Source organism: Mesoplodon densirostris, chromosome 18, assembly GCF_025265405.1.
Source record: "Mesoplodon densirostris isolate mMesDen1 chromosome 18, mMesDen1 primary haplotype, whole genome shotgun sequence".
Taxonomy (NCBI): domain Eukaryota; kingdom Metazoa; phylum Chordata; class Mammalia; order Artiodactyla; family Ziphiidae; genus Mesoplodon; species Mesoplodon densirostris.
The window spans coordinates 16,324,459-16,348,764 of record NC_082678.1 but is presented as its reverse complement, the minus strand read 5'-3'; the positions used below and the strand labels follow the sequence as shown (position 1 = coordinate 16,348,764).

Below are 24,306 nucleotides of genomic sequence, written 5' to 3'. Positions count from 1 at the left end.
GGAGGATCCTCCATGCCGCGGAGCGGCGGGGCCCGTGCGCCACAGCTACTGGGCCTGCACCCTGGAGCCCGTGAGCCACAACTACTGAGCCTGCGTGCTGCGGCTGCTGAAGCCCGCGCGCCTGGAGCCTGTGCTTCGCGGCGAGAGGGGCCGTCGCAATTAGAGGCCCGTGCACCGCAGGGAGGAGTAGCCCCCGCTCGCCGCAACTAGAGAAGCCCGCACGCAACAACGAAGACCCAACGCAGCCAGAAATAAATAAATAAATTTATAGAAAAAAAATTGGCTTGAGATCTAATAATTTACACACAATAAAGTGCATCGATTTAATGAGTTTTGCCAAATGTATACAGATGGTAACCATGACAATCATAATATAGAAAACATTCTCATCACCCCCAAATGTTCTCTTATGCCTTTGCTGACAATCCCCTCTGCCAGCCCCCAACCCTGGCAACCGGGGATCTGCTTACTGTCACTGCAGCTCTGCATGTTCTAGAATTTCATATAAATGGAAATACACAATATATAACCTTTAACTTAGCACATGCTTTTGAGATGTCACTGAGAATATCAGTAATTGGTTCTTTTCTCACGAGTAGTAGCCCACTGTGTGGACAGACCTCAATCTGTTTCTGCACTTATGCATTGATGGACATTTGGGTCACTCCCAGTTTTGGACTACACTCACCTCCCCCCACCGCCCCCTTATCCGAGGCTTTGCTTTCTGCAGTTTCAGTTATCCGTGGTAAATACAGTCCAAAAATATTACATGGAAAATTCCAGAAATGAACAATTCGTGAGTTTTAAATTCTGCACTGTTCTGAGTAGCGTGATGAAATCTTGCGCCATCCCACCTGGGACGTGCATCATTCCTTCATCCAGCGTACCCCACCTGTTAGTTAGTAGCCATTGTCGTTATCAGATCGACCGTCCAGATATCACAGTGCTTGTGTTCAAGCAACTCTTATTTTACTTAATAATGGTCCCAAAGCACAAGAGTAGTATGCTGGCAGCTCGGATATTCTCTTACTGTGCCTAATTTATAAATTAAACTTCATCATAGGTAGGTATGTATAGGAAAAGACAGTCTATATGGGGTTTGATACTACCCACAGTTTCAGGCATCCACTGGGATGTCGGAGAGTATCCCCTGTGGATAAAGGCGGGACTCCTGTATTACAAATAAAACTGTTAGGAACATTTGGAGACAAGTCCTTGTGTGAACATAAGTTTTTATTTCTTTTGTGTAGGGATAAGATTACTGGGTCATATGGTAGGTGTGTGTTTAACTTTTTCAGAAACTGTCAAACTGTTTTCCAATGTGGCTGAACCATTTTGCAACCCTACTGGCAATTTCTATGATGGTTCCGGTAGCTTTAAATCCTTACCACTACTTGGTATTGCCAGTCTTTTCAGTTTTATCCATTCTGGTGGGTGTGTAGTGGAATCTTTCTGTAGTTTTAATGACTCATGATGTGGAGCATCTTTTCACATGCTTATTTGTTATTTATGCCTCCTCTTTGGTGAGGTGAAGTGTCTATTTAAATCTTAAACACATTTTAAATTGGGTTGTCTTATCACTGAGTCGTATAAATTCTTTATATATTCTGCCTACGAGTCCTTTAGCGGATACACGACTTGCAAATTGTTTGGAATGAAAAACTTGCCTTTTCATTTCCTTAACCGTATCTTCTGAAAAGCAAAGGTTTTGAGTTTGGAAAAAGCTCCATTTTCCATACTTTTGGTGTCACATCTAAGAAATCTTTGCTTAACCTAAACTCACAAAGATTTTCTACTGCATAGAAATGTATAGAGTTTTGTAGTTTTAGCTCTTATATTTAGGTCTATTATCTAATGTGAGTTAATTTTGTGTATGGCAGGTTTCAGTCATTTATTTCCATATCGAATAGAGTTGTCCCACCACTACTTATGGAAAGACAATCTTTTTCCCACTGAATTACCCTGGCACCTTTGTCAAAAATCAATTGACCACACACATATGGGTTTATTTCTGGACTCTCTTCTGTTCTCCTGACTTTATATATCTGTTCTTCTTATGGCACTAATACATTTTGATGACTTACAGCCTTACATTAAGGCTCGAAGTCAGATGGTATCAGTCCTTCAACTTTGTTTCCCTTCCTCAAAATTTGAGTCTTTCCACCCATGAAGACAGCATATTCTTTGATTTATTTGGGTCTTCTTTGATATCTTTCATCAGTGTTTTATAGTTTCAGCATATAGATCTTGCACATATTTTTTTAGATTTATATCTAACTATTTCATGTTTTCCGGTGCTATTATAAATGATGCTGTTTTAAAATTTTTCCATTTCCAACTGTTCACTGCAGCTGCACAGAAACAAAATCAATTTCTGTATTTGAACTGTGTATCCTTCAGCTCTGCTATACTCAGCTGTTTGAAGAGTCCTTAGGGTTTTCCTATCTAGTTGATCTTGTCCTTGGTGAATAAAGCCTGTTTTACTCTTTCTTTTCCAATCTAAAGACTTTTCTTTTTCTTGCCTAATTGCACTGTCTGGGACCTTGCATAGGACAGCGGGTGAATGAAAGTAATGAGCACAATGCCAGTTCCCTGGTTTGATCACTGAGCTGTGGTTATGTGAGAGGCTGTCACTGGACAAAACTACATGAAGGGAACACAGCAACACTATTCTAGTTTGGCAACTTCTTTGTGGTTTAAAATGACTTTAAAATAAAAAGTGGTGGGGGAAAAAAGTGGTGAAAGCTGACTTTCTTGCCTTGTTCCCAGCCTTCGACGGAAAGTCTCTCACCATGAAGTATGATGTTAGCTGCAGGTTTTTCACAGATGACATTTACCAGCTTAAAGAAGTTCCTTTTATTTCTAGTTTGCTAAGGGTTTCTTTGCTTATTTGTGTGTGTGTGTGTGTGTGTGTGTGTGTGTGTTTGCGGTACGCGGGCCTCTCACTGTTGTGGCCTCTCCCGTTGCGGAGCACAGGCTCCGGACGCGCAGGCTCAGTGGCCATGGCTCACAGGCCCAGCCGCTCCACGGCATGTGGGATCTTCCCGGACCGGGGCACGAACCCGTGTCCCCTACATCGGCGGGTGGACTCTCAACCACTGCACCACCAGGGAAGCCCTATATATTGTTTCTTTAGGTAAGAAGTGGATTTATTCAGAAACACACTCCATAGACAGAGTGTGGGCCATTTCAGAAGGCGAGAGTAGGCTCAGAGCCTATATTCTTTTTTTTTTTTAGTATTTATTTATTCATTTCTTTGGCTGTGACGGGTCTTAGTTGTGGCACGCGGCATCTTTGTTGCTGCGTGCAGGATCTTAGTTGCATTATGTGGGATCTAGTTCCCTGACCAGGGATCGAACCTGGGCCCCCTGCATTGGGAGCGTAAAGTCTTAAGCACTGGACCACCGGGGAAGTCCCGGAGCCTATATTCTTAACCACTCTGACCAAAAGAGCATATTCAGACTTGGGGAAAAGTTGGACTGGATGATTCAGTTTCCAAAGTCTCCTCATCTGCAAAGGTCCATGGGTCCCTATCCTGTGAACTCCCACAGCACATCAGCCGTCCTGTGTCAAGAAGGCTTCTGGCTTGTTCCTTGCCAGGAACCCCTCTTCACCCCCACAGGGAGCGCACCCTTCACTGAGCCCCTGTGTGAATCAGCTCTCATATCCCCTGGGGCAGCGCCAAAAGACAACACAGACCAGGAGACAAAGAGAATACATTTTATTGTTTGCAAAACAATGGCTCCAGTAGGAAGGAACACAATCATTATGCTTACAGCAGCAAATACAGGGGGGAAAGGCTAGCTTTAAAATATTTGAAAATCACTGTGTGAAAATGGTGCTTCTGGGCACCTGAGTCTTGGATCTCAACTCAGTGACTGTCTCCAGTCCTCTAATTCCATCTTTGTATTTTTAATATCACACAGCCCTGATGTCATTCATGGATGTTTATCAAGGAGGTGTGTCAGGGAGCCCAGCTAGGCAAAGTCAGAAAAGACTTGGGCCTTCAGACTGTGTCCAGTGGGAGCTGAGTTCCAGAGAAACATGTCACGTTCAAAGGTTTGTTTTCTGTTCTTTTGGTGTTTGTTTTACAGTGGAAGAAACAGACAACCAGCACAAGAATGAGGGATCCTTCCTGGGTCCCCTCCAAGCATCTGTATTAAAGTTTCAAAGCGGGAAAAGTCTGTGAGACAGGGGGTCCACACAGTAACAGCCAGAGCCTAAAACACGGCCCTTCCCGGCCATCACGAACCCTACATTCTCCTGAGGGGTGAGGTAGCTTCTGGGCGAGGGGGCACCGTGGGCTGATGGCAACGGCCCTTCTAGGCTCTGGTTCTGGCTGACCTCTGTCCCAAATCCTCCGCCTTTACCCTGGAGCGTGGAGAAGAGGCCACAGGTACTGAGACACACCAAGGTTTCTGTGAAGAGTTTCCAGGAAGAGGAGGCTGAGGAGAAATAAAAGGCTAGGACAGAAACCACAGGGCCAGGCAGGCCTCGTCCACAGCCTCCAGGGTAAGGGAGCCCCAGTGCCTGGGGCAGGGTGTAGGCTCACCAGAACCCAGGGCCCCACTTGACTCAGGAAATACAAATTCAAGTCATTCATGGAAGTCTTTAAAGGAATGGCAATTTCTGATAATTGCTAGAAACAGCAATGTATCCTTATCCTTATCTTTGTATCCTTTGACCAAGGACTTAGAAACGGTTGAAAACTTGACCAACTGTAATTGCTTAATTACCATTTCCTTCACTGCTGGGAATGAATTTGTTAACTACAAGACTTTGTTCTGATAAGATTTGCCAATTCCATTTTATAAGAAAGGAAATTACTTTAATTAATATAAGTTAATAATGAAAACTTCAAAGTGCTACACCGCTGCAGAATTTTCCTGAAGGCAGAAAACGGGGTCGGTCACTTGAATGGAGAAGTTTGATGACGGGGCAGACGGTGGGCCTGCGTCCCCTCTTGCAGCACTTTGGGCACCTGCAGCGTTCTCGGCGGCCTGCCCTCGCTCTCACAGCCCTGTGATATCCTGTATCGTAACCAGGTTCTTTTCCAGGGGTCTGGAGGGGTGGGTTTAATGCCCGAGGCTCACGAGGAAGGAAAAGGGGATGGCCCAGGAGCACCTAACTGGCAGGCCTGCTTCAGACTCACTGCTGTGTTCCCAGAGGGGGCACAGTGCTTGACACACAGTAGGAGCTCAAGAAATATTTATTGAACAAAAGAAGAAATGGAGAGAAAAGAAAGGTAGGTCAGATGGAAGAAAGAAAGGGCTGAATCAGAGGATGGGCCCCAAATTAAGATGCCTGCAATGACTAGCTTACACCACCAGATGGCAGTGCAGGGAAATGTCTGGCCTGCAGTCCCAGGACCCCCAACCCTTCCCCTCTGAGAAGCCACATCTCAGGCTGGGACTGAGCTCCCAATTCTGGAAATCTCTAAACCAGGCATACACCTCAGAGTTCCGAGGAAAAAAGAAAAAAAAAAAAAGCAAAACTAAACATCACAATAAAAGTGTAGTCCTCGGGTTTTTATAAAATTTGAGTCCTGACGTAGCTTAAAACCGTCCACCCCCCAGCCTTGCTCATCATCTTGATTTTTCCCAGTTTAAATGAACTCTATGCCCTCATACTTCACACTCCCGATCTTGGTCTCAGGCAGGAGGAAACGTCCGTCGAGCGTGAAGGCCATGATATAGGTGGCGATCTGGCCGCTGTCCTCCTCGGACTTGAGGGCCACGATGATCTGGTCATCGGTGTTGGGGATGAACTTGAAGGAGGAGAAGCCGTGCGTGGGGACCACCTCCCCCACGTGCCGGATGGAGATGTCGCCGAAGTCCTGGGCGGCACTCAGCAGCAGGTTGGTGCCCCTGCGCTCGTCATCCTTCTCGCTGTAGCGCTCGTGGCTGGCACGGCGCGGCAGGAAGAACCAGCGCTGCAGTGTGTCGCTCCAGCAGGCAGACTCGTGGATGAGGTAGCCTGGGGACACACAGACCGGTCAGCGCCCGCCCTCCCCAGAGCCAGGGCGGCCTCGCCCCTGCACGCAGACCCGCGAGAGGCCCGGCGCCGGAGCAGCATCACCGTCATCTTTTCTTTAGGTTTCCATGTGCTTTTGTCCCCACTTGTCCAGAGTGACTGAGCCCGGGACAGCAGCACGGAGCCCACGGGGCTGCGCTGAGTCTCTGCTGCGCCACTCTCTGGCCACCCTTCCTCGCCAGCTTCCCCAGCGCTGCCAAGTAGCCGTGGCTGCGAGGTCTGTCTGTATTTCGCCTCCTTGGTGCTACTCAAGTGGCGCAAAGGAGAGCGCCAGGGGAAGAGGCATGAGGAACACACAGGTCCGATCTGTGAAGATGGATCAAGGCGGGTGGGGAGAGGCTGCCTCGAAGCAGAAAAGTATGGGAAGTGAGCCTATCTGGGCGTGAAGCCATGTCCTCAGTCACATGCCCCAGGCCTAGAGGTGACCAGGCTGCTCTAAGCACCACCATTCCCCACTACAAACCGTAACTCTTGAAAATGCGGGCAAAGAAGCAAAGCTCTGTGCACCTGCTCCCACCACGTCACATGCGAGGCCTGACCCCAGGGTGGTGGCTGGGAGGACGCTGTAGACGGGGCTGCTGTCTGAGCCTGCCGGGCCGTCTGTCTGGGTGAGTTGGGGTGAGAGAAGAAATGTCTCATTGGCCCCTGAACCCAGTGGCCTGGTGGGAGCAACTGGCAGAGACAGCCGAATCGTCAAACAAGCAAGACGCGAAGCCCATGCTCGGCAAGCAACACGTGGAGCCCGCATGCTTGCAGCTACCCATCTGCGCAGCGCCCGCCTGCGGGCCTGGCTCTCACCTGGCGGCCGGATCCCAGCAGCAGCCCGCAGGGCGTTGTAGCTGGACACCCAGTTCTCGTGGTCCACGCTGCCCCTGCAGCCCACCACCTTCACCCACTCCGGGTTCTCGTTCAGCACCTCCCCCGTGGCGGTGGTCCATTCCTTGCCCAGGCTGCCCACATACAGATGCTCGTCCTTCACAGCCAGCCACTCGGCTTTGAAGCCTGGGAACAGGGAGACAGGGGGTGGGCCTGAGGCGACGGCCAGCCTTCTGCTGGCCTGGCTCCGTGTGTCTGGTCAGGCAAGAGCAGAGAGCCCTCTGGGTCCGCAGCCTTGGGTGTCAGAGGTCCCTCGGGGCGGCGACAAGAGAGCAGAGGCCAGGCCAGCCTGCGGGGAGCTCCACCCCAGAGGGTAGGCGGTGGGGATCCTCTCCTTAGCGCTGACCCCACGGCGTTCACGGGGCGCAGACAGGCGCCACCTCTGCCTGCTGCCTCCCCCTTCTCTCTCCTGGCCCTCTGGAGCCCCCGCATCTTCCTCCCAAACTCACCCCAGAAAGCCCGCTGGGACCACCCACCTCACAATGCACGGGAACCCTCCTGCGCCGTGCACAGCCAGAAAGGCTCACCCTCCACTCACAAATCTCCGCGGACCCCAAGCTCCCTGTTTCTCGAGCTGTCAGCCCCGACTCAGACTACGCCCGATCCTAGGAAAGTGTAGGGAAGTCTCAGTCACACGTGCCTCAGAACGTGCCTGCAGTCCTTGAGGCCACACCTGACATATCCCTGAGTCAACTATGTGCCAGCGCCCAGAGCTAAGTGGGGCTTGGCGTGGGGGCTCACGGTAGCCACGCCAAACAGTGTGTGTTTTCTTAGACAGATTTACTTACTATGAGCTTAGTTTTGAAGGCTGTGTGGGTGCTTTGTTCTTCTAGCATATTCTCACCTGTTCCTACACCATGCTCTAAATTGTGCTTGCTTCCCAAATGTTTTGCAAATTTCCTGCCAGCCCGAGGAGCTGGGGCTGCAACCCTCCCTGCAAGATGCTTCTCTGCAGGTGGCTCTGGATGACGGACCACAGGGCAACCCTGAGCTCCCTTTATCCTGTTTTCCTCCCGATCCAAGGGGCAAACAGAACTACTGGATGGTGCCCTACACGCCCTGACAGCCTGAGGCAGGAAGCGGACAACCAATGTTTTCAATAAAACGGTGGCTGGGATAGTCCTGCCAACCTGCCCAGCCTTGGGCAAACTCGGGAGAGATTTTTATCGCCAGCAGAGGGGGAGGAAGAGGGGCAGGGGGAGGGCCTGGCAGCGGGCCCAGTGAGTTAATGCGATTCCTCCTTTGACCTCAGGCGCCTGCCGTGGAGTTTGGCTTTCTAGAAGGTGCGGACCCACCCGAGGGCACAGGCACGCGCAGAAGTTGGTGTCAACTCTCCTGCTGCCCTGTCCGAAGGCTCTGGGCATGCAGGCTCCCTCTCACAGCTCTCCTATCCACCTGCTGGCAAACAGCAGAGCAGTGGGGCACAGCCCATGCCAGAGGTCAGATTCCACTCAAGGGGTGGGGGGCGGCCACTGCTGCTCACACAGACCTTCCTTCTGCTGGGTTTTCAGAAAGGAGACGTTTGCTTTTTAATAAGGTCTTGGTTCAAAATGAGAAAATCTGATGCCCCGGCTTTAAAGGTGAGGCATGTGGAGGGTGCAGTCCCAGCGTGCTCTCAAGATGCCGTTTAGGACACAGAAAGGGGCTGGTTCCTGGGGGCTGTGAGAGCAGCAGCGGCGGAGCCCAGCCCTCCTCCTGGAGAGGCCCCGCCTCCCCCGCAGGCCCCCAGCAGAAGCTCGCACTCCTGGACACAGCTTTGGTCTGAGGTCTCGGAGGCTTCTGCTCACGCTCTGGGGGCTACAGGTCAGAGGCAGGGAGGAGACTCAATCTCCCTGACGTCCCCTCCCTCTGGACCCGTGACTGCTTCACTGCACAGGTGTGCAAACCAAGCCAGCTGAGGGTGACCCAGGACCTGTCCTCTAGCACCACAACGAGCCCAGGGGACAGATGGCCCGACTGACCTTTCCCCACGGTTCCGTCGCCGTCGGACAGGATCACCCAGGGCACGGCCTTGGAGCCTTCGATCTGGTAGACAACGCCTGTCCGGTCATCCACAGAGTAGAGCTTCCCATTGAAGACAATCAGATCCGACAGCTCCATGCCCCGCCCCTTTTCCGCCAGGTGGGACTCCAGGACCTCACGGCCTTGGTCCCACTCCACGGCCACCCTGTCCCCACTGTCTGACAGGGTCAGATAGCCTTTCTTCAGGTAACTGACCCAGGTGTTCTCCTCTTGGGCCCTTGACTCCGTGTCCAGGTCGGCGATGACAGCGATTCTGTACCGAGTCCCGCCCGGTGTCCTCTGGGGGGCTGATAGCGGGTAGGTGTCATTGTACCGGTCAGCGGATGCCTGGCTGAGCCTCCAATTGTGGGCATTGGGCACGGGGGGCCGGCTAGGAGGAGGGCGGTGGGCGTAGAGCAGCCAGAGGACGGCGGCACCCACGAAGGACGGCAGGATCACCTTCCAGCGGGGGCGGAAGCGGGGGTCTGCGGCCTTGGTCATGGACGCCAGCACGGGAAGGCCCCCCACGCTGATCCGGAGGGAGTGCATAGACTCATTCCATTCCAGGGGGTCGGAGGGCTGGACGGGCATCAGACTGAAGGGCAGGCGGGACCTGCAACCCAGGGGGAAAGGAGAGAGGTCAGCGACCTGCCAGGCACAGCGCTTCCCACTTATGTGAGGGCACACGGTCTGAGGCCGCCTCAACCAGGGTAAACAGCACTGCCGCGACTCTGTGCCATTACTACTTCCTTGGCTTAAGTAAACCCCGACTTTTGCAGTATCTGTGTTTACTCTTATTCAGCAAGAAAAGTCTTCCTAAAGCAATGTTATTCCATCTCCTCTATCCCAGCGGGCAAGACAGAAAGCTCGGTGAGAGAAGGTTCCGGTAGAAGGTTCTGTGCTTTGCAATCTTGCGGGAGGGGCAGCACGTGCTGGGGGGTGGGGTGGGGGTCAGTCAGGACAGGGGAACAGAGAGAGTACAGGTCTGTATTTTAATCCAAGGTCACCTCAGCCGAGAAGCCCTCCCTGACGGCTCTGCTCCCGGCGGCACCCTCCATCCCCTTCCTTGGCATCTGTCACCACCTGACATCATGTTATAGTTACCAGTTTGTTCACCTGTGTCCCCAACTCCTAGAACAGTGCACAGTGCAGACGCGCGCTCACTGAGTGAGTGAGCTTTTACTTCCTCCTGGGTTAGGTTTCTGTAATATTCAAATGTAAGTATAAAACACATTCAATCCAAACAAAAATAGTTCTGGTTTTGGCAACCTCCGTCCCCTGGCGTCTTTCTGTCATGCAAATGGCTGAGAGACCAGAGCCTGATGGGCCCTCACCGCCTGGAGCCCAGGAGCGTGTCACGCTTGGAGCGTGTCAGCTCCAAGGACAGCGTGGCTCGCCACGGCCCATTCCCTGGGCGCAGCTCGAGGCACAGCTCGAGAGCTGGTTGTAGCGGCCAGGAACAGCAGCTCTTGTCCCCAGCACAGACCACGCAGCTCAGCAAGGCCACAGCGGCACCAGGCCGGCGCTGTCTCCAGGGCAGAATCAGCTGAACGCCAGCCCTCGGCCGCTCTCAGTCTCGGCCTCCAGCTGTAACTCAGTAGGTCTCAGCCTGAGAAACTTCCCTCGGGCCATGGAACATTTCTGCCTTGGCCCCCAAAACAACCAACGGTGTGACTTTCCGTGCAGATGCTCCTCCCTCCACCAGGCAGCAGCTGGGAAGGGTGTGGGGACTCACGGGGATCTGGAGGCTCTGTGCCACCCCCCACCCTTTGCCCCCCAAATGCAGAGCATGCGGCCCCACTCCTAGGATGGAAAATCACGGCCACGGGTCCACGTGGAAACCAGGGCTTCCCCTTCCCTTGCTTTCTGGACATTCTTAGGTTTCAGCCACAGGGTCAAGTGCAGAAAAGTGACTTCTAAGGAGGAAGCAAGACGCGTGGGGCCCTGCAGAATGGCCTTGGAGCCTTCCTCTCCTTCCCTGGGCACTGGTTCCCAGCTCCCCTCCTGGAAGAGGGCTCCCTCCTCCCCCAGGAGGCAGCCCCCCAAGTTGCCATGGAGCCGCAAGCTGGTTGCTGAGGACTCCGCGGGAGAAACAGGAGTCCCAGCCCCTCCTCTGGTCTCGCCAAACCGAGGCTTCAAAAGCACAGCCAGGCCAAAGCTGCCCTGTGTCCACGTCCAGCCCAGTGTCACCACTGAGCTCTCAATTCCTGCATCTCACCTCCTAGTCAGAATTCTGCCTGGATTTCTAACATGCATTCACTCACAAATCCTCCCCGCAAGGAATAGAGGTGGTGATGGAGGACGGCCATAATTGCAGTTGCCCTGGTCAAAACTTTCATCGAAACCTTGGGAGATGGAACTTTCCACCTGAACATACTTCAACAGTAAGTTATGAACCACCGCCACCTCGAAAAGCCTAGGCACAGCCTTGGTTCCCCTCCTCCGCAGCACCTGCTCCGCCAGCAGGCCCTAGCAATCCGGCCACCCGTCTCCTCCCCATCTGCTCTCATGTCCCCTTCTCACCGCAACCACACAGGCCACCCTCCAGCCCCTGCTGCCACTGCCCTCCCTGACAGCCACTGGTGCCCTGCAGCCAGCGACATCTGCTATTCAAGCCAGTCCCTCTGGCCACGTCATTCCCTGCTTCGTGAGCAAACCCTCGCTACTTACACGACCCCTGCCAGCCTTCAACCCTCCGCAGTGACAGGCCACACCAGCCTCCCTTCTGTCCCGACATCCCAGCCGGCCCTCGTCCCCCAGACAGGGCTTGCCGTCCTCCTGCCTCGGCTCCTGGATCCTCGCTGTCTCGCTTTCACCTCCTCAGAAGGACTTTCCTGCCCACCCTGTGCCCGCCCACCCTCTACCCCACAGCATCCAGTGCTGAAGGAGTGAAAAATACACCCACTTCCTGAGCAGCCCCTCAGCGTCTTGCCCCTGAGCCCCACCTTAGTTACACCCAAGCCCACGGCCCTGGATCAGTCCCTGATGAGCTGTCCCCTGGTCACAGAGCTGCAGGTACAGTGCACACAGTGTCTGCCAGTGAAGATGCGTCACAAGATTGTGATGTGGCGTCCTCACTGCCTCCGGTCAACACTCTCCCCATTCCTGAGTCACTATCCTATCACCAGTGATCTTGTCCCATCTCCTGCCTGCTCGCACCCAGCAGAGAATCTGAGGCCACCATCAGCAGCCAGGGGCCAGTGGAGCCCGCCGGCCACCCAGCCCTGGTCCGGGCAGAGCGCTTCCTGCTGCTGCTCAGGCTCAGTTCAGCCACGCCTGCTCTTCGGGTTCCTTCCCGCTGTCTGTACTTGTCCAAATCTCCTATCCGAGTCACCGCTCCATCTCCAGATTACACTCAGGTACACTGAAAGCGCTCAGTATGTTAATGGATGAACGGTGAATCCATGAATCTACGAATGAATGGAGAGCCCGCCCCGACCCTGTGACACCTCTGTTCCTCCCCACCTCACCATTCTGGAACAGCATTCACTCTCCCGTCCATGCCAGGGTCTGCCCCCTGCCCCCACAGATGACCCACCGACAGGCCTGCTCCTGGGGGCCAGGCTGACCCTTGTCCCCCTGCCCACGCGCCTCCAAACACTAAGCAGTTTAAATGTCAGCTTCAGTGTAACAAGAAGTTTGTCAGTCCCATCACGTGCAGCATAATGGGCTGATTTTATATAACCCGGGAAACTGGAACCAAGTTGCTGCAGTAAAAAGTCACAGGCTCTTTGACGAGCCAGGCTCGCCTGTTCAGGGGCCCTGCAGCCAAGTCCTCTCCTGCTCAGAAACCCCAGGGCACTGCACCCCTGCTGGCTTCCTTCTCCATTGCCAGCCCCACTGCAACATCCACAGAAAGAAGTCGCTGTTTGTCAAGGGGCAACAACCATCCAGGAGGCTCGAGTCCGAATTTCCTTCCCGGTCCCCTCTCTTTAGGGTGGGTATCAAGAACGGCTCACTGACACTCATGCTTTTCCGGTTTCTGTCGAACCAAACCTTCTTTAGAAAACAGGCCTGAAACAGGCAGGTGTGGCATTGGGGTGTGTCCACTTGCCAGTGGGTTCCCAGGCCCAAGGAAGGCGGTACGACCTCTTCCTGCATGTCTGTCCAGGGTGACGCCATCTCCCCACCCCAGAAGCAGGAGCCCCTCCGAGGTCCGGTTACAGTTAAGAGTGAGGACAGGCTCCGACACCCCTACCTCCACGGGCCATCCTTGGGCCTTTCGCCACTGGACTTAGCAGGGCTTAGACAAAAGCAGGCGGCAACTCTGGACACAGCTGAGGGCCTTTCTGTAGCTTCCTTTAGGAACACGGGTGTGACAGGTGGCAGGGCAAACAGGTTTAACACAGCTGCCAGGGCAAAACTCCTCCCCTTCAGGATCTAGGGAGGCAGGAAGCGACAGGAGGCCCCTCCCAGCTCCCTGTCGCCCAGAGTGGCGGCCACTCTCCTCCCAGCCTCTCACTCCTGCAGAGCAGCTGCCTTCCTTTCCCTGCCTCGGTCTCTGATCTGAATGGTCCCCGAGAGTGAGAGCGCAGCGGCATCCAGACAGCAGACGGGCCTCAGAGTTCCCGCTCTGCTCACCGCCCAAGGGCACTTCCTGGTTAGAAAGTCGAGAGCTAATCCCGTCGACATCACTGACTTCAGGGCTGCAAAGACAGAGGCCAAGGGCTTCAAAGCTGCAGCGAGACAGCATCTCAAAGGATGCGGATGATGTGTCTCAGCTCCTTGAGAATGTGACCTGATTCATGGCATTCTTCTGTTCTGGACTCGCCAAGGCTTCCTATTTTGTACTTGAAAAGTCCATTTCAAATTTGGACAGGGTGGGCAGCAGAAGGAAACCAGGGAGGAAGGAAAAGGTCCCAGTAGTCCAATATGTCCTTTAGGGACTCCTGAGGTCAGGGCTGACTCTGGGGGCTACCTAACTCTGCACTTTCCCTGACTCCTCTCTTTCTCTGCAAACAGGCATTCACAACTGCTTACTGAATCCAGTTAAATACACTTTGAGATAACTTAGTTTTCAGCCCTCTGTCTTGTTTTGAAGTCGCTACCCAAGAGGAGTGAATTCGTTTTCTGCTGCTGCTGTAACAAATCACCGCAGACTCAGCAGCTTCAACACCACAAACTTATTTTACAGTCTCGCAGGACAGAAGTCTGACGTGGGTCTCACTAAAATCAAGGGCTGTGTCCCTGACTGAGGGCCTGGTGGAGAAATCTGCTTCCTGGCCTTTTCCAGCTTCTCATGGCCCCTCCTCCACCTTCAAAGCTGGCAGTATTGCATCTCTCTAGCCTTCCTGCCATCATTTCCCTCTGAAGTTCTCCTGTCTCCCTCTTCCACTTTTAAAGACCCTGTGATTACACTGGGACCACCTGAATAATCCAGGATGATTTCCCTATTTAAAGGTTGCCGGTTAACAAGCTTAATTCTATCTGCTACCTTAATCTCCCTTCGTCAGGTGATATATTTGTAGATTCTGGGGGGTCAGGATGTGGACACCTTGGGGGGCATTATTCTGCCAACCACAAGGAGGGAGACAGGGAAAGAACCTCCAGCTTCTCCCAAGGGGCAGGGCCATTCACACACGGCTCTGTCTCTGGGGCAGGTGGCACAGTGTCAGAATCATCCACAGTTTGCAGTTATCCCATCACAGTAGAGCTTCAGTTGTATCGTTAATGTTATACTTGGAGGATTTTTAGCTAAAAGTTATCTGCCCAGTTGGAAGTGAGGTCCCAAACAAAACCACACATCATTGGGGTTGCTTCCCAGAGAGCCCACAAATATGGGGACACCATCACCCCACGATCGACCTGAATCAGGGCTTGCTCCCACAGTGGAGGTGCACCTGCAAGAACCCATCTTCTCCCCCACTTTTCTCAGTGGCATCACTGGGACTCATTCAACCCTTGGGACCCCCTGGAGCCCTTCTGGGTGGGTTCCAACCTCACCCTCACTCTCACACCGCCAGTAACCGTAGCTGTATCTGGTCTGGCCCCGTCTGCACACTGCCATCTGGAGCCCTACTCCGGCCTCATTCCCCATGACCCATTCTGCTGGCTGAGCACGAATGGAAGTTGGGCTCTGCTTCAGAACCTGCAGCTGTGAGTTCCACTTAATGACTGGACTTACTACATAGAAACAAGTAGGATTCAAAAAAAAAAAAGTGTAGAAAAAGAGAAAACCAAACATCTTCCCAAACAGATTTCTCTATTATCAGGATCATTTTTTCCTAATGATCACCTTGGTCTAATGAAAAGGGAAATCAACATAAAAGTCCTTAAAGATCAACATGAAAGTTTTAGATTCCCCTAATGTTGGCATTTAATAAGATCTTTCCAGGAATCTCCACAGTCCAGAGGGTGACTGGAGGGAAAAGAATAATCACTGTCTTTTTTTTTTTTTTTTCAGTGTCCTAGGTACCATTCCACAAACATCTGAACAATAGAGAAATAACTTCCTTATCATAGTGCAGAGCCATTTCAGGACTCTGGACCACATTCCCAGAGCTGAGATACTCTTGTTTTTGAAGGAGAAAACACTAGGGCATTTATCCACCTACCCCCACACAGCTGCCATTAGGATGGCCACACTGCTGCCTGGGAAGTCCTGAGACTCAGATGAAAGGGGCGTGTGTCTGCGGCAGCCTGCAAGTGCTCACCTCAAAGGCCACATTCAGGGAGTGGGGTGGACACAGCCACTCCTCCTGCACCGATTCCCTCCTCCCTGCCTCTGTGGCTCGGGAATGCCTGGCACACACACAGGGTGCTGTCAGACTGGCATGTAAAAAATCCCTCAAGTACCAACGGCTTAAAGTCTATGACGCTGCTGTGGGCTATGAAAAAAAGGTGTGAACTACATTCGGTGAACATCTTTAGGGGGAAGATAGGAGACTTTCAGCTAACAGAAGGTATCAAACGATCAGATCATATGGTGGCACAAAGTATACTTGAACACACGGGATTTCCTCCACCACCCTGTGACGTCACAGTGCCTTCAGTGAGCAGATGAGAAATTTGGATGAGAAAAAGAGTGAGAAGACAGAGAATCCTATCCCCAGACCACTACGGTGGCCTCGTGACAGCTCCTGAACAAATCTACACTTCCCCTGAGTCCTCTCCCGAAGACACTCTCAGGACTCAGCCCCTACCAAGTGCAGAGGGAGGGGCTGGCCAGTCAGTGTGCCTTCAGGCCGAATAGAGGGCTCATTGAGGCCGGCAGGGAGGGGTCCTCTGGGGAGGCGGCTGGTTGCTCTGGGAGGTGCCCCACCATGCCCACAGGCTCAGGCTGGGCTGTTCCACTGAGAGGCCTGTGGGGTGGGGCTGGGGGCTGGAGGAGGGCCCACAGCCTAATCCAGGAAGATCTTTCTCAATCAAGCTCCTCAAAGGGAAAGGAGGGAGAGGCTGCAGAGACCCCCCCCCCCGGCTCCTGAAGGACTGCAGCACTGACTTCCTTTTCATGGACCCCCTGTGACCCCACGCTTTTGTCAAGTTTTGGTCCTTACACTGAAGAGCCAGCAAGATTCAGTCGACACCAGGAGATGCGCGCTCCCAAACCTACAATCTGTTGAGAACGTGGTAGGAAAAGATGTCAAGCACATACCCCGAGACAGGCAGGCAAAATGCAGCAAGAGTGCTAAGGGACACTGGTCTCCTGGGGGACACTCAGGTGCCTGGGAAAAGATGTGCCTGGCAGACAGATGGGTGAGCGCAGGTATAGGTGCCTGCCAAGCCTAGGGACATGAGGGCAAGGGAAAGGCACCAAGCGACAAGGATGGGCAAGAGGTGCCTGTCCCAGGGATGGTGCCCATCCAGGCCAGATGGAGGCTGGGAGGAGGGGAGAGGGAGGATGCACAGTTTGTGTGCAAAAGGAAGAAAAGTGCTGAAGGGAAGGAGAGGAAGGCCTGCTGGGGTGGGGAAGGCTGGCCTGCTGCAGGTATGACAAAGTGCCAGTCAGAGAGGGGAGGGCTCCCTAACTGGTTAGGAGAGGCCCTGCATAGGTCAGAGGAGCAGCCATGAAATCACAGGGGACAGGAGAGGGTTGTTCTCAAGGATAGTTAAGCGTCAGAAAGGGAATGCATCCTTCAGGGTCAGAGGGGGTGATGTCCCACCCTAGTCAGAGCGGGGAGGTGTCCACAAGTCGGGGGTTGGGGCGGGGGGGGGGAGTCTTGCAAGTCTGAGAGGAAGGAGTCCTGCAGTCAGAGAGAGCAGGAGTCCCCCAGGTGAGAAGGGGTTGGAATGCCGCCGTCAGACGGGGTAGGTATCCCATAAGTCAGAGAGGTGTCCCGCAAGTCAGAGGAAGTAAGAGTCTTACAAGTCAGAGGGAGGAGGTGTCCGCCACCAGTCGGGAGAAGAGGACAGTTTCTCAGAGTCAGAGGGAGGCGTCCCACCCCAGTCAGCGAGTCAGGGGGCAGGGGCCCCGCTCAGTCAGATGGGGAGGGAGCCTGCGGGGCCGCGGTCGGGACGCGGCGGGGTCGGAGGCGGCGGCAGGCGCCGGCGGCCGCGGGCAGGCCGTCACTCACCCGGTGCGGGCTGGCTCCGGGGCCCGCGGGCGGCGGGGCCTCGCTGCGGGTAGTGCCGGGACCTAGCGAGCGGCCGACTTCCGCCCGGCGTGCTCGCCCCGCCTCCGGGCAACACGCTCCCGGCAGCCTCTGCTCTGCGGCTGCGCGCCGGGCGCCGAACTGGCTACTGGGAGTTGTAGTTTTTGCTGCTCAGCGAGGGGGTCCTGGAGGAGGAGCCGACGGCCAGGGGATAGACCGGAGGGAGGGAGGGGCGCTGGGCGCTGCCCACCCGCAGGCCATCTCCGCCACGTTATTCCGGAACGTTGGCCAAGGCAAAATGGGACGGGGCTAGACTGAAGGCTATGAGGAAGGGGTTATCATTCCTCGAGCTGAGATTATAGGACCCCTCGCCTGGAGGCAGAGAAGCGTGGGCCCCTTTCTGCCACCCTCATTCTCAGAGAGCCCCTCTCCTTGGCTTTTCTAATCGGCCACATCGGAATGTTGATCCGTTTCCAAAGCAAAGATCAGATCTACAGGCTGTACTGTCCTGGGAGGTGGAGGGTCCTGGGGATGGGGTGGAGGTTTCGCTGCCACTGGTTGGCAATCAACGAATCCTTTCCCAAATCAGGGTCTCTGATTCATCTCGTTTTGCCAGTCTCCTCCCCAGCCCCCGAGCTGTTTTAATGGACGTGTTAAAAGGTATCCTGGCCCTTCACCCCCCAAGTCCTGCAGTGTGCCTATTTCAGAAATCCTGAAAAAACCTGGTAGCAGTGGCGCGTCACCCAAGAGCTTGGCTAGGAGGGTGCCTCAGTGCTCTGCAGGTCTGCACCTGATTCAGCCTTTCGGTGCCTGCAAACAGCCTCGTGTCTCCCGAGAGCTTACAGATGCACAAGGGAAAAATTCAAATTATATAAATGGTGCACAGTGAAAAATAACCCCCGGTCCCGTTCTGCATTCCCTGCCCAGAGGCAATCACTATTACTAGTTTCTTGTGGTTATTCCTAGAGGTATTTTATGACACACAAACTAATCATAAACACATATATTAAATTACCTTATTAAAAAAATGGAAATGTGCTGAACATGGTTCTGCATTTTTTTTGGGGGGGAACCGTCTTGAATTCATTTGTTCCATACACCATATATACTGTTATTATTGTAAATTCTTCAAATCTTTTATTTATTAAGATATCTAAATCTATATATGCCTCCCAGCTTAAGAAATAAAACCTTAGCCCTGTTATCCTGAAAGCTCTTTTGGTACACCTCCCTCTTCCCAATTCCCTCCCACCCCAAGAGGTAACCACAATCTTGAATGTTGTGTTAATAATCATTCTCCTGCTTTATTTTATAATTTTAGCAAATAGGTATGTATCCCTAAACAACATATATACCTATTATAACTTTTACAACAATGAAATAAAACTCTATGCAGTGGATGAAAGATCAGGTCGCTCCAGAGGTATTATCAGGTGTATTAATTTTGCGCACTGATGGCATTAAATGTCTTTTCATTGCCTGCTTACTGAGAGTTTGTGTTTCTTTCTTATATTTTTTGGTCATTTCTATTTCTTCTTCTGGAGATGCCCCAATATCTCTGTGCTCTTTTTAGAAAATAATCCATCTTCCCCCATTGATGTGTATGCAATGCCAGTTTTGTCATAGATCAAGTTTCCTTATACACATGGGTCTGTCTGGGGGCTTTCTGTTGTACTGGTATAACTTCTCATAGTAGCTCCAATATCACTGTCCTCATCATTACCTCTTTATAATACGCCTTCATATGTTGCAGGACAATTCCCCACTCTCTCCCACTATATCCCACCCACCCCAGCCTTTTAGGATTTTGAATGGGATTGCTTTGAACCTGTAGATTAATTGGGAGAGAACTGAGATTTTTATGGTGATGAGTCTTCTACCCACGAACATGGTTTGCCTTTCCATTTACCAAGGTCTTCTTTAATGTCTTTCAATAAGGTTTGTAATTTTTCACTTCACGTTAATGCTTGTTCCATATCATTATATAGAGAGCTGCTTCATTCTCTAGAGAGCCACGTGGTATTCCACTGTGTGGATGTCCTGTAATTTAACAGGCCCCTAATGATGTCCTTTTAGGCTATCTATGATCTTTCTACATTAAAGTGATGCTTCCGGGCATATCCCAGAACTTACTTATTTGACCACAGTTATAAGTATATCTGTAGGATAAATTCCTAGAAGAAAAATGGTTAGATCAAAGGGGCCTTGCATCGTCTGGTGAATAGACACTGCCTTCCCGGGAGGCTGTGGCATGGAATTGCCTTCCTCCCAGTCTACAATCATGTACAACCAGGTTTTCCTTCTGATTTTCATTGTCCTTGTCTTCTTTGCATCCTAGGAGACTTCACCGTGACCTTCTCTTGGAAATTCTCTCCTCCTTTTGTTTCTGTGGCTCTGCATAAAAAACTAAAAATTCTTCACTTTAATTGTTCATCATGTGTCTACTTATTCATTCACTCATTCATTTCAGAGTGAAATGCCTAGAATTGTGCAGTCCACCAGGGGGCCCTCCTATTTTGTACATCAAGTAAAGTAGTATTACTTAACCGGTCCATCTAGGACTATCTCTGTGTAACTGAAAGTGCCAGAAAGGAATTCCCAAAATAGGGGAGTAAATGTTGAGAGATGGAGAAACAGAGGCATGGGGCATTTAATGGCTTGATTAGAGTCGGAAAGCATATAAAGGGCAAAAGTAAGGCAGTGAGTGTATTTTCCTCTCCCCGACCTCCCATCTTGGCATGGAGTCCAGAGGGCAGTCCTTCTCATAGTGAGAGTGTCTTTTCCAGGTATGAAGATCACAGCAGATTAGCCTGTTGCATCCTTGCAGTTGCCAGTCTGATTCCCACCTGCCCCCAACCCTTCCAGAACACCAGCAGCTCCATCCAGGAGCAACGAAGGTGGGCCAGCGGCCAGGGAGGCTGGGTCTGGCTGCCAAGTTTCCATCTCAGCTCCTTTCCCAACTCTCCACAGAGGCTGTCCCACCCCCATCCCTTGGCAGTGGGACGCCACCATCCGAGCCTGCCTGTAGCTACCCTTTGGAAGGGAATTCAAAAGTTTGCAATACCAGTCTCTGCCCTTGAGAGTGGGATGGCTGGGCAGCCTGGCCCAAAATAGCTGGGAGAGGCAGAATGTTAGGGCCCCAGGGGGAAAAATCACAGCGCCGCTAATGACAGGCTGTGCTTATCTGGAACCGAGCGCCTTGCCGACGTTAACCGAGGTCACGTAGTTTTTTCCGAGGATGAGAAAACAAGCAGAGCACAGTGACATGCCCAGGGAGAGAGAAGGAATTGCCAAACCAGGGAGTGCACAGAATGTGCTGCGTCTGGGCGGGGATTCCAGGGAATATGCCCCCCTCCCAGCACCGTGAGCCGCTGGGTTTTACATCCCATGAGCTGCCCTTGTCTGAGAATGTGGAGCCACTTGGGAATGAATGTTCAGGAAGACTTTAGGAGTTTGGCTCAGACATCCTTGTGCATGAGGTGTGGGATCCTAGGGAATTCCAGGATGGGTGTGGCCTACAGCTCTTCTGGGAACTTAAGAGACCTCTTTGGGGTGGGAGGGCTCATCATTCTGGTTGGCCTTGGCCTCTGACCCATCACAGGGCTGATGAAATCTCCCCCAGTCACTGCTGCTGGCTTTGGGTTCTAATTCGTTAATTTTGGTTTTTCACCATGACTCTTGTCCTAGAGCTGGCCCAGACTGCCTGACGGGAAGATATTTGCTGAACTGAGAACATTCCGCCCTGGTTGCTGGGGGCGGGTGGCTTTGGCCACAATGGAGAGAATCAAGCATTGCCAAAACTTTCCTACTTACCACTTTTTTTTTTTTTTTTTTTTTTTTTTTTGCGATACGCGGGCCTCTCACTGTTGTGGCCTCTCCCGTTGCGGAGCACAGGCTCCGGACGCGCAGGCTCAGCGGCCATGGCTCACGGGCCCAGCCGCTCCGCGGCATGTGGGATCTTCCCGGACCGGGGCACGAACCCGTGTCCCCTGCATTGGCAGGCGGACTCTTAACCACTGCGTCACCAGGGAACCTCTTATTACCACTTTAAAGCAGTAAAGAAGTACCTGACAAAGGGCATCAGGGCCCTGGCCAGCTCCATTTGCGTGACATAATATTTCTTTTATTGAGAGCTGACTTTGCTTTCTTTGGGAGCCTAGCCTTGCGAATCTTTGCCCAGTTGCCTGTTGGCTTGAGTTGTGGGCCCTGGTGGCACTACCCAACATGTACTCAGACTTCAGTTCCCATTCTCTGGAACTTCCCTCACCTCTGAGACTTCTCTTTCTCATGAATATCTTGGGAAACCCTAGGCTCTTGTTGTCACATTTAATATCAACACCCCCTAACACCCAGTTTCTGCCTCAAAAAAATGAGTAATCTCTTCCTAACTCTTGGGAGATGTGGGGACTCAACCCAAGAGGAGAGAAGGAAGAAGATTATACCTGTAATAACACTGATAGTTATAACGAACATTCTCATGCTTTACCCCAAATCCCCCAGTACAAAAAACTCTGAAAACTTAGCGTTCCCCTAAATATGGCACAAAACAAATTTCACAGAACAGCGTGACTTGAACTGTTGGGAGACTGTGCATGCCCTTTATTTGTCTCACTTAGGACTATGTACGTGTCTGATGAAGGGGCCTTGCCCAAAGCCTACTGGGTAAGATGCTCTAGTGATAGTTGCGGCCTATTCTAGGCACATCTGTCCTCACGGGTTCCAGTAAGACACCCTGGACCTGGTTCTGCTTTACAGGCAAGGGGACTAAGGCTTGCCAAGGTAGGGCAGCATCCCCTGGCTGAGGACTTAAAGACTCCTGTTAGAACAAGCCAGCTGCTGCAGGAAGAGATGGTCACTGTCTGGCTGTATTTCTAGAGCTCTGCTCTATATTGGGCCTCTGAGTTCATGTCTTGGAAGGATCTTAAAGGTAACTATCTTTTAGTTTTTCAACACCAAAGCCGTCTTGCATGGGGGGCAAGAGGGGGACAAATCTTCCAACTTTGCATCTCTTTCTCTTCCAAGCTGTGTGCCCAACTTTGCGTGCATTGAATTCTGGTATTGGTCCAGGACTTTCCCAGGTCTGAGTCTCCTGGGTAGGGCAACAGGGAGTTTTCCCATTGCACTCAGGGGGTTCCCAGTTCCTAGGAGTTCTGAGAAAGACCCAAATCCTCTAACGTCCCGGACGAAGGTCCCACAGAGGCTGCATGAAGATGTAGCCTACTTGCCTCTTCTCTCGTGTTGCTGTCACCCTTCTGCGAAGGTTATTTGAGGACAGAGAGACTAGAGGAAGGTCAGTGGGTGTGCTGGGCCCGGGTCTTGTTTACCAGGACACGTCCTTGGGTTATGCGTGGGAATGAAGATGAGCTTATCTCTGGGTTTTCCTGTGTGGATAAGCAACCAGGGATGTAGGGTTTGCCAAGTCTCAGACACACGCCAAAGATCATGAGCAGTTCTGAGTCTTTTTTTTTTTTTTTTTTTTTTTTTGCGGTTCGCGGGCCTCTCACTGTTGTGGCCTCTCCCGTTGCGGAACACAGGCTCCGGACACGCAGGCACAGAGGCCATGGCTCACGGGCCCAGCTGCTCTGCGGCATGTGGGATCTTCCCGGACCGGGACACGAACCCGTGTCCCCTGCATCGGCAGGCGGACTCTCAACCACTGCGCCACCAGGGAAGCCCTCTGAGTCTTTTAATGCCAGCTGAAATGAAACCACATCTCCAGGGGAGATGCATGTACTTAATCTTGCTACGGTGTCCTTGAGGTTCTCCAGGGTCACGGAGCATCAGGACCACTTGTCCTTCTGCGCCCACAGGAGCAGGTTGGTGGCCAGGGTCTTTCCCGTGCCTGGAGCCCTCCGTCTTCTTTCATCTCCATCATTCTCAGCTTGCCCTGGCGAGAAGGTGTGCCAGGTGGATGTCAGAAATGCACACCCCCTCCTCCTCCTGTTTTGATTTCTTAGCCTTCCAGGCAGACACATGGGGAGAAGAGGTGGAGAAGAAATTCCAAGGCAAGGAAGGGTGAGACTCAAGTCTGCTTTGCCCCGAGCATCCCAATCCGGCATCCCTGCTTCTACATCTCCTGTCCAGGTGTAGCCAGAGGGAGAGGCCCTGGGAGGAGTGATGACAAAACAAAAAGTGCAGGGAGGACATCCAAACATATTGGAGAGACCATGGGAGACGGGGAGAAACAAAAAAGAAAGAAAACCATTATCATTACAGCAGAGTTGTGTTCCTCAGGCCAGATCCTTCCTCTTCTTTTGATTTGATAAGATTCTAGAACTATCCAGACTCAGACTTTGGGGATGGAGACCAGCCTGACCAGGGGCAGCTCTCGAGAAGCCTAGGGCAGCTTATCACGATGTGAGGAGGGGCCAAGGAAGTTGTATAAGGTGGAAAAAATGTCTGTTTTTCATATCAAGGAATGAAAGGCCTGATGGAGACTGAGAAATGCTGACTTTCCAGCTGGCCTCGCCCACCCTGCCCTGGCTCACACGTCCCCTGGAAAGTCTGCACCCCTAGCCAGGGTTCTTAACCTTTGGATCACAGACTCCTCAAAGAATCTGATCAAAGCATTAGACCATCAGCGTCCAACAACGCACATGTGTGTACACACACGGGCACACACGCAAGTTTGTGTTCTGTTTCGGGGGTTCAGAGATTCCCCCAGACCTGTCCATGGTCCCCGGACCCCAGGTGGATGTCTCACGTCTGCCACCATCTGGGGACAGATTCCAAGGGCTTGGCTGCAAGCGCGCCAGGAGCTCCTTGGAGCCCATCCCCCTGCCACCCAGCAACTCGGAGTTCCCAACCTTCCTTGTTCTGGACCCCCGGCCACTCCCGCACCTGGAGGGACTTCCGGACTCTCAGA

The 24,306-nt window shown here is 52.4% G+C and overlaps 1 protein-coding gene across 3 annotated transcripts in view; it reads right to left on the bottom strand.

Annotated features, from left to right (window-relative positions):
* The window catches only part of LOC132478232 (soluble calcium-activated nucleotidase 1), a 30,864-nt gene extending 13,346 nt beyond the window's left edge, over positions 1–17,518 (bottom strand). Inside the window, exons 1-4 of one of the 3 annotated variants that reach the window (XM_060081246.1) lie at positions 17,424–17,518; positions 8,871–9,523; positions 6,832–7,035; positions 3,705–5,976 (exon numbers count right to left, since the gene is read on the bottom strand). In XM_060081246.1, the coding sequence (XP_059937229.1) occupies positions 5,606–5,976; positions 6,832–7,035; positions 8,871–9,501 (1,206 nt within the window). In that variant the 5' untranslated portion in view covers positions 9,502–9,523; positions 17,424–17,518 and the 3' untranslated portion in view covers positions 3,705–5,605. Of the gene's footprint in view, positions 1–3,704; positions 5,977–6,831; positions 7,036–8,821; positions 8,827–8,870; positions 9,524–16,406; positions 16,454–17,423 lie in introns of those variants that run through there. The other 2 variants (XM_060081247.1, XM_060081248.1) reach the window with 2 other exon arrangements.
* Positions 17,519–24,306: the final 6,788 nt, after the last annotated feature.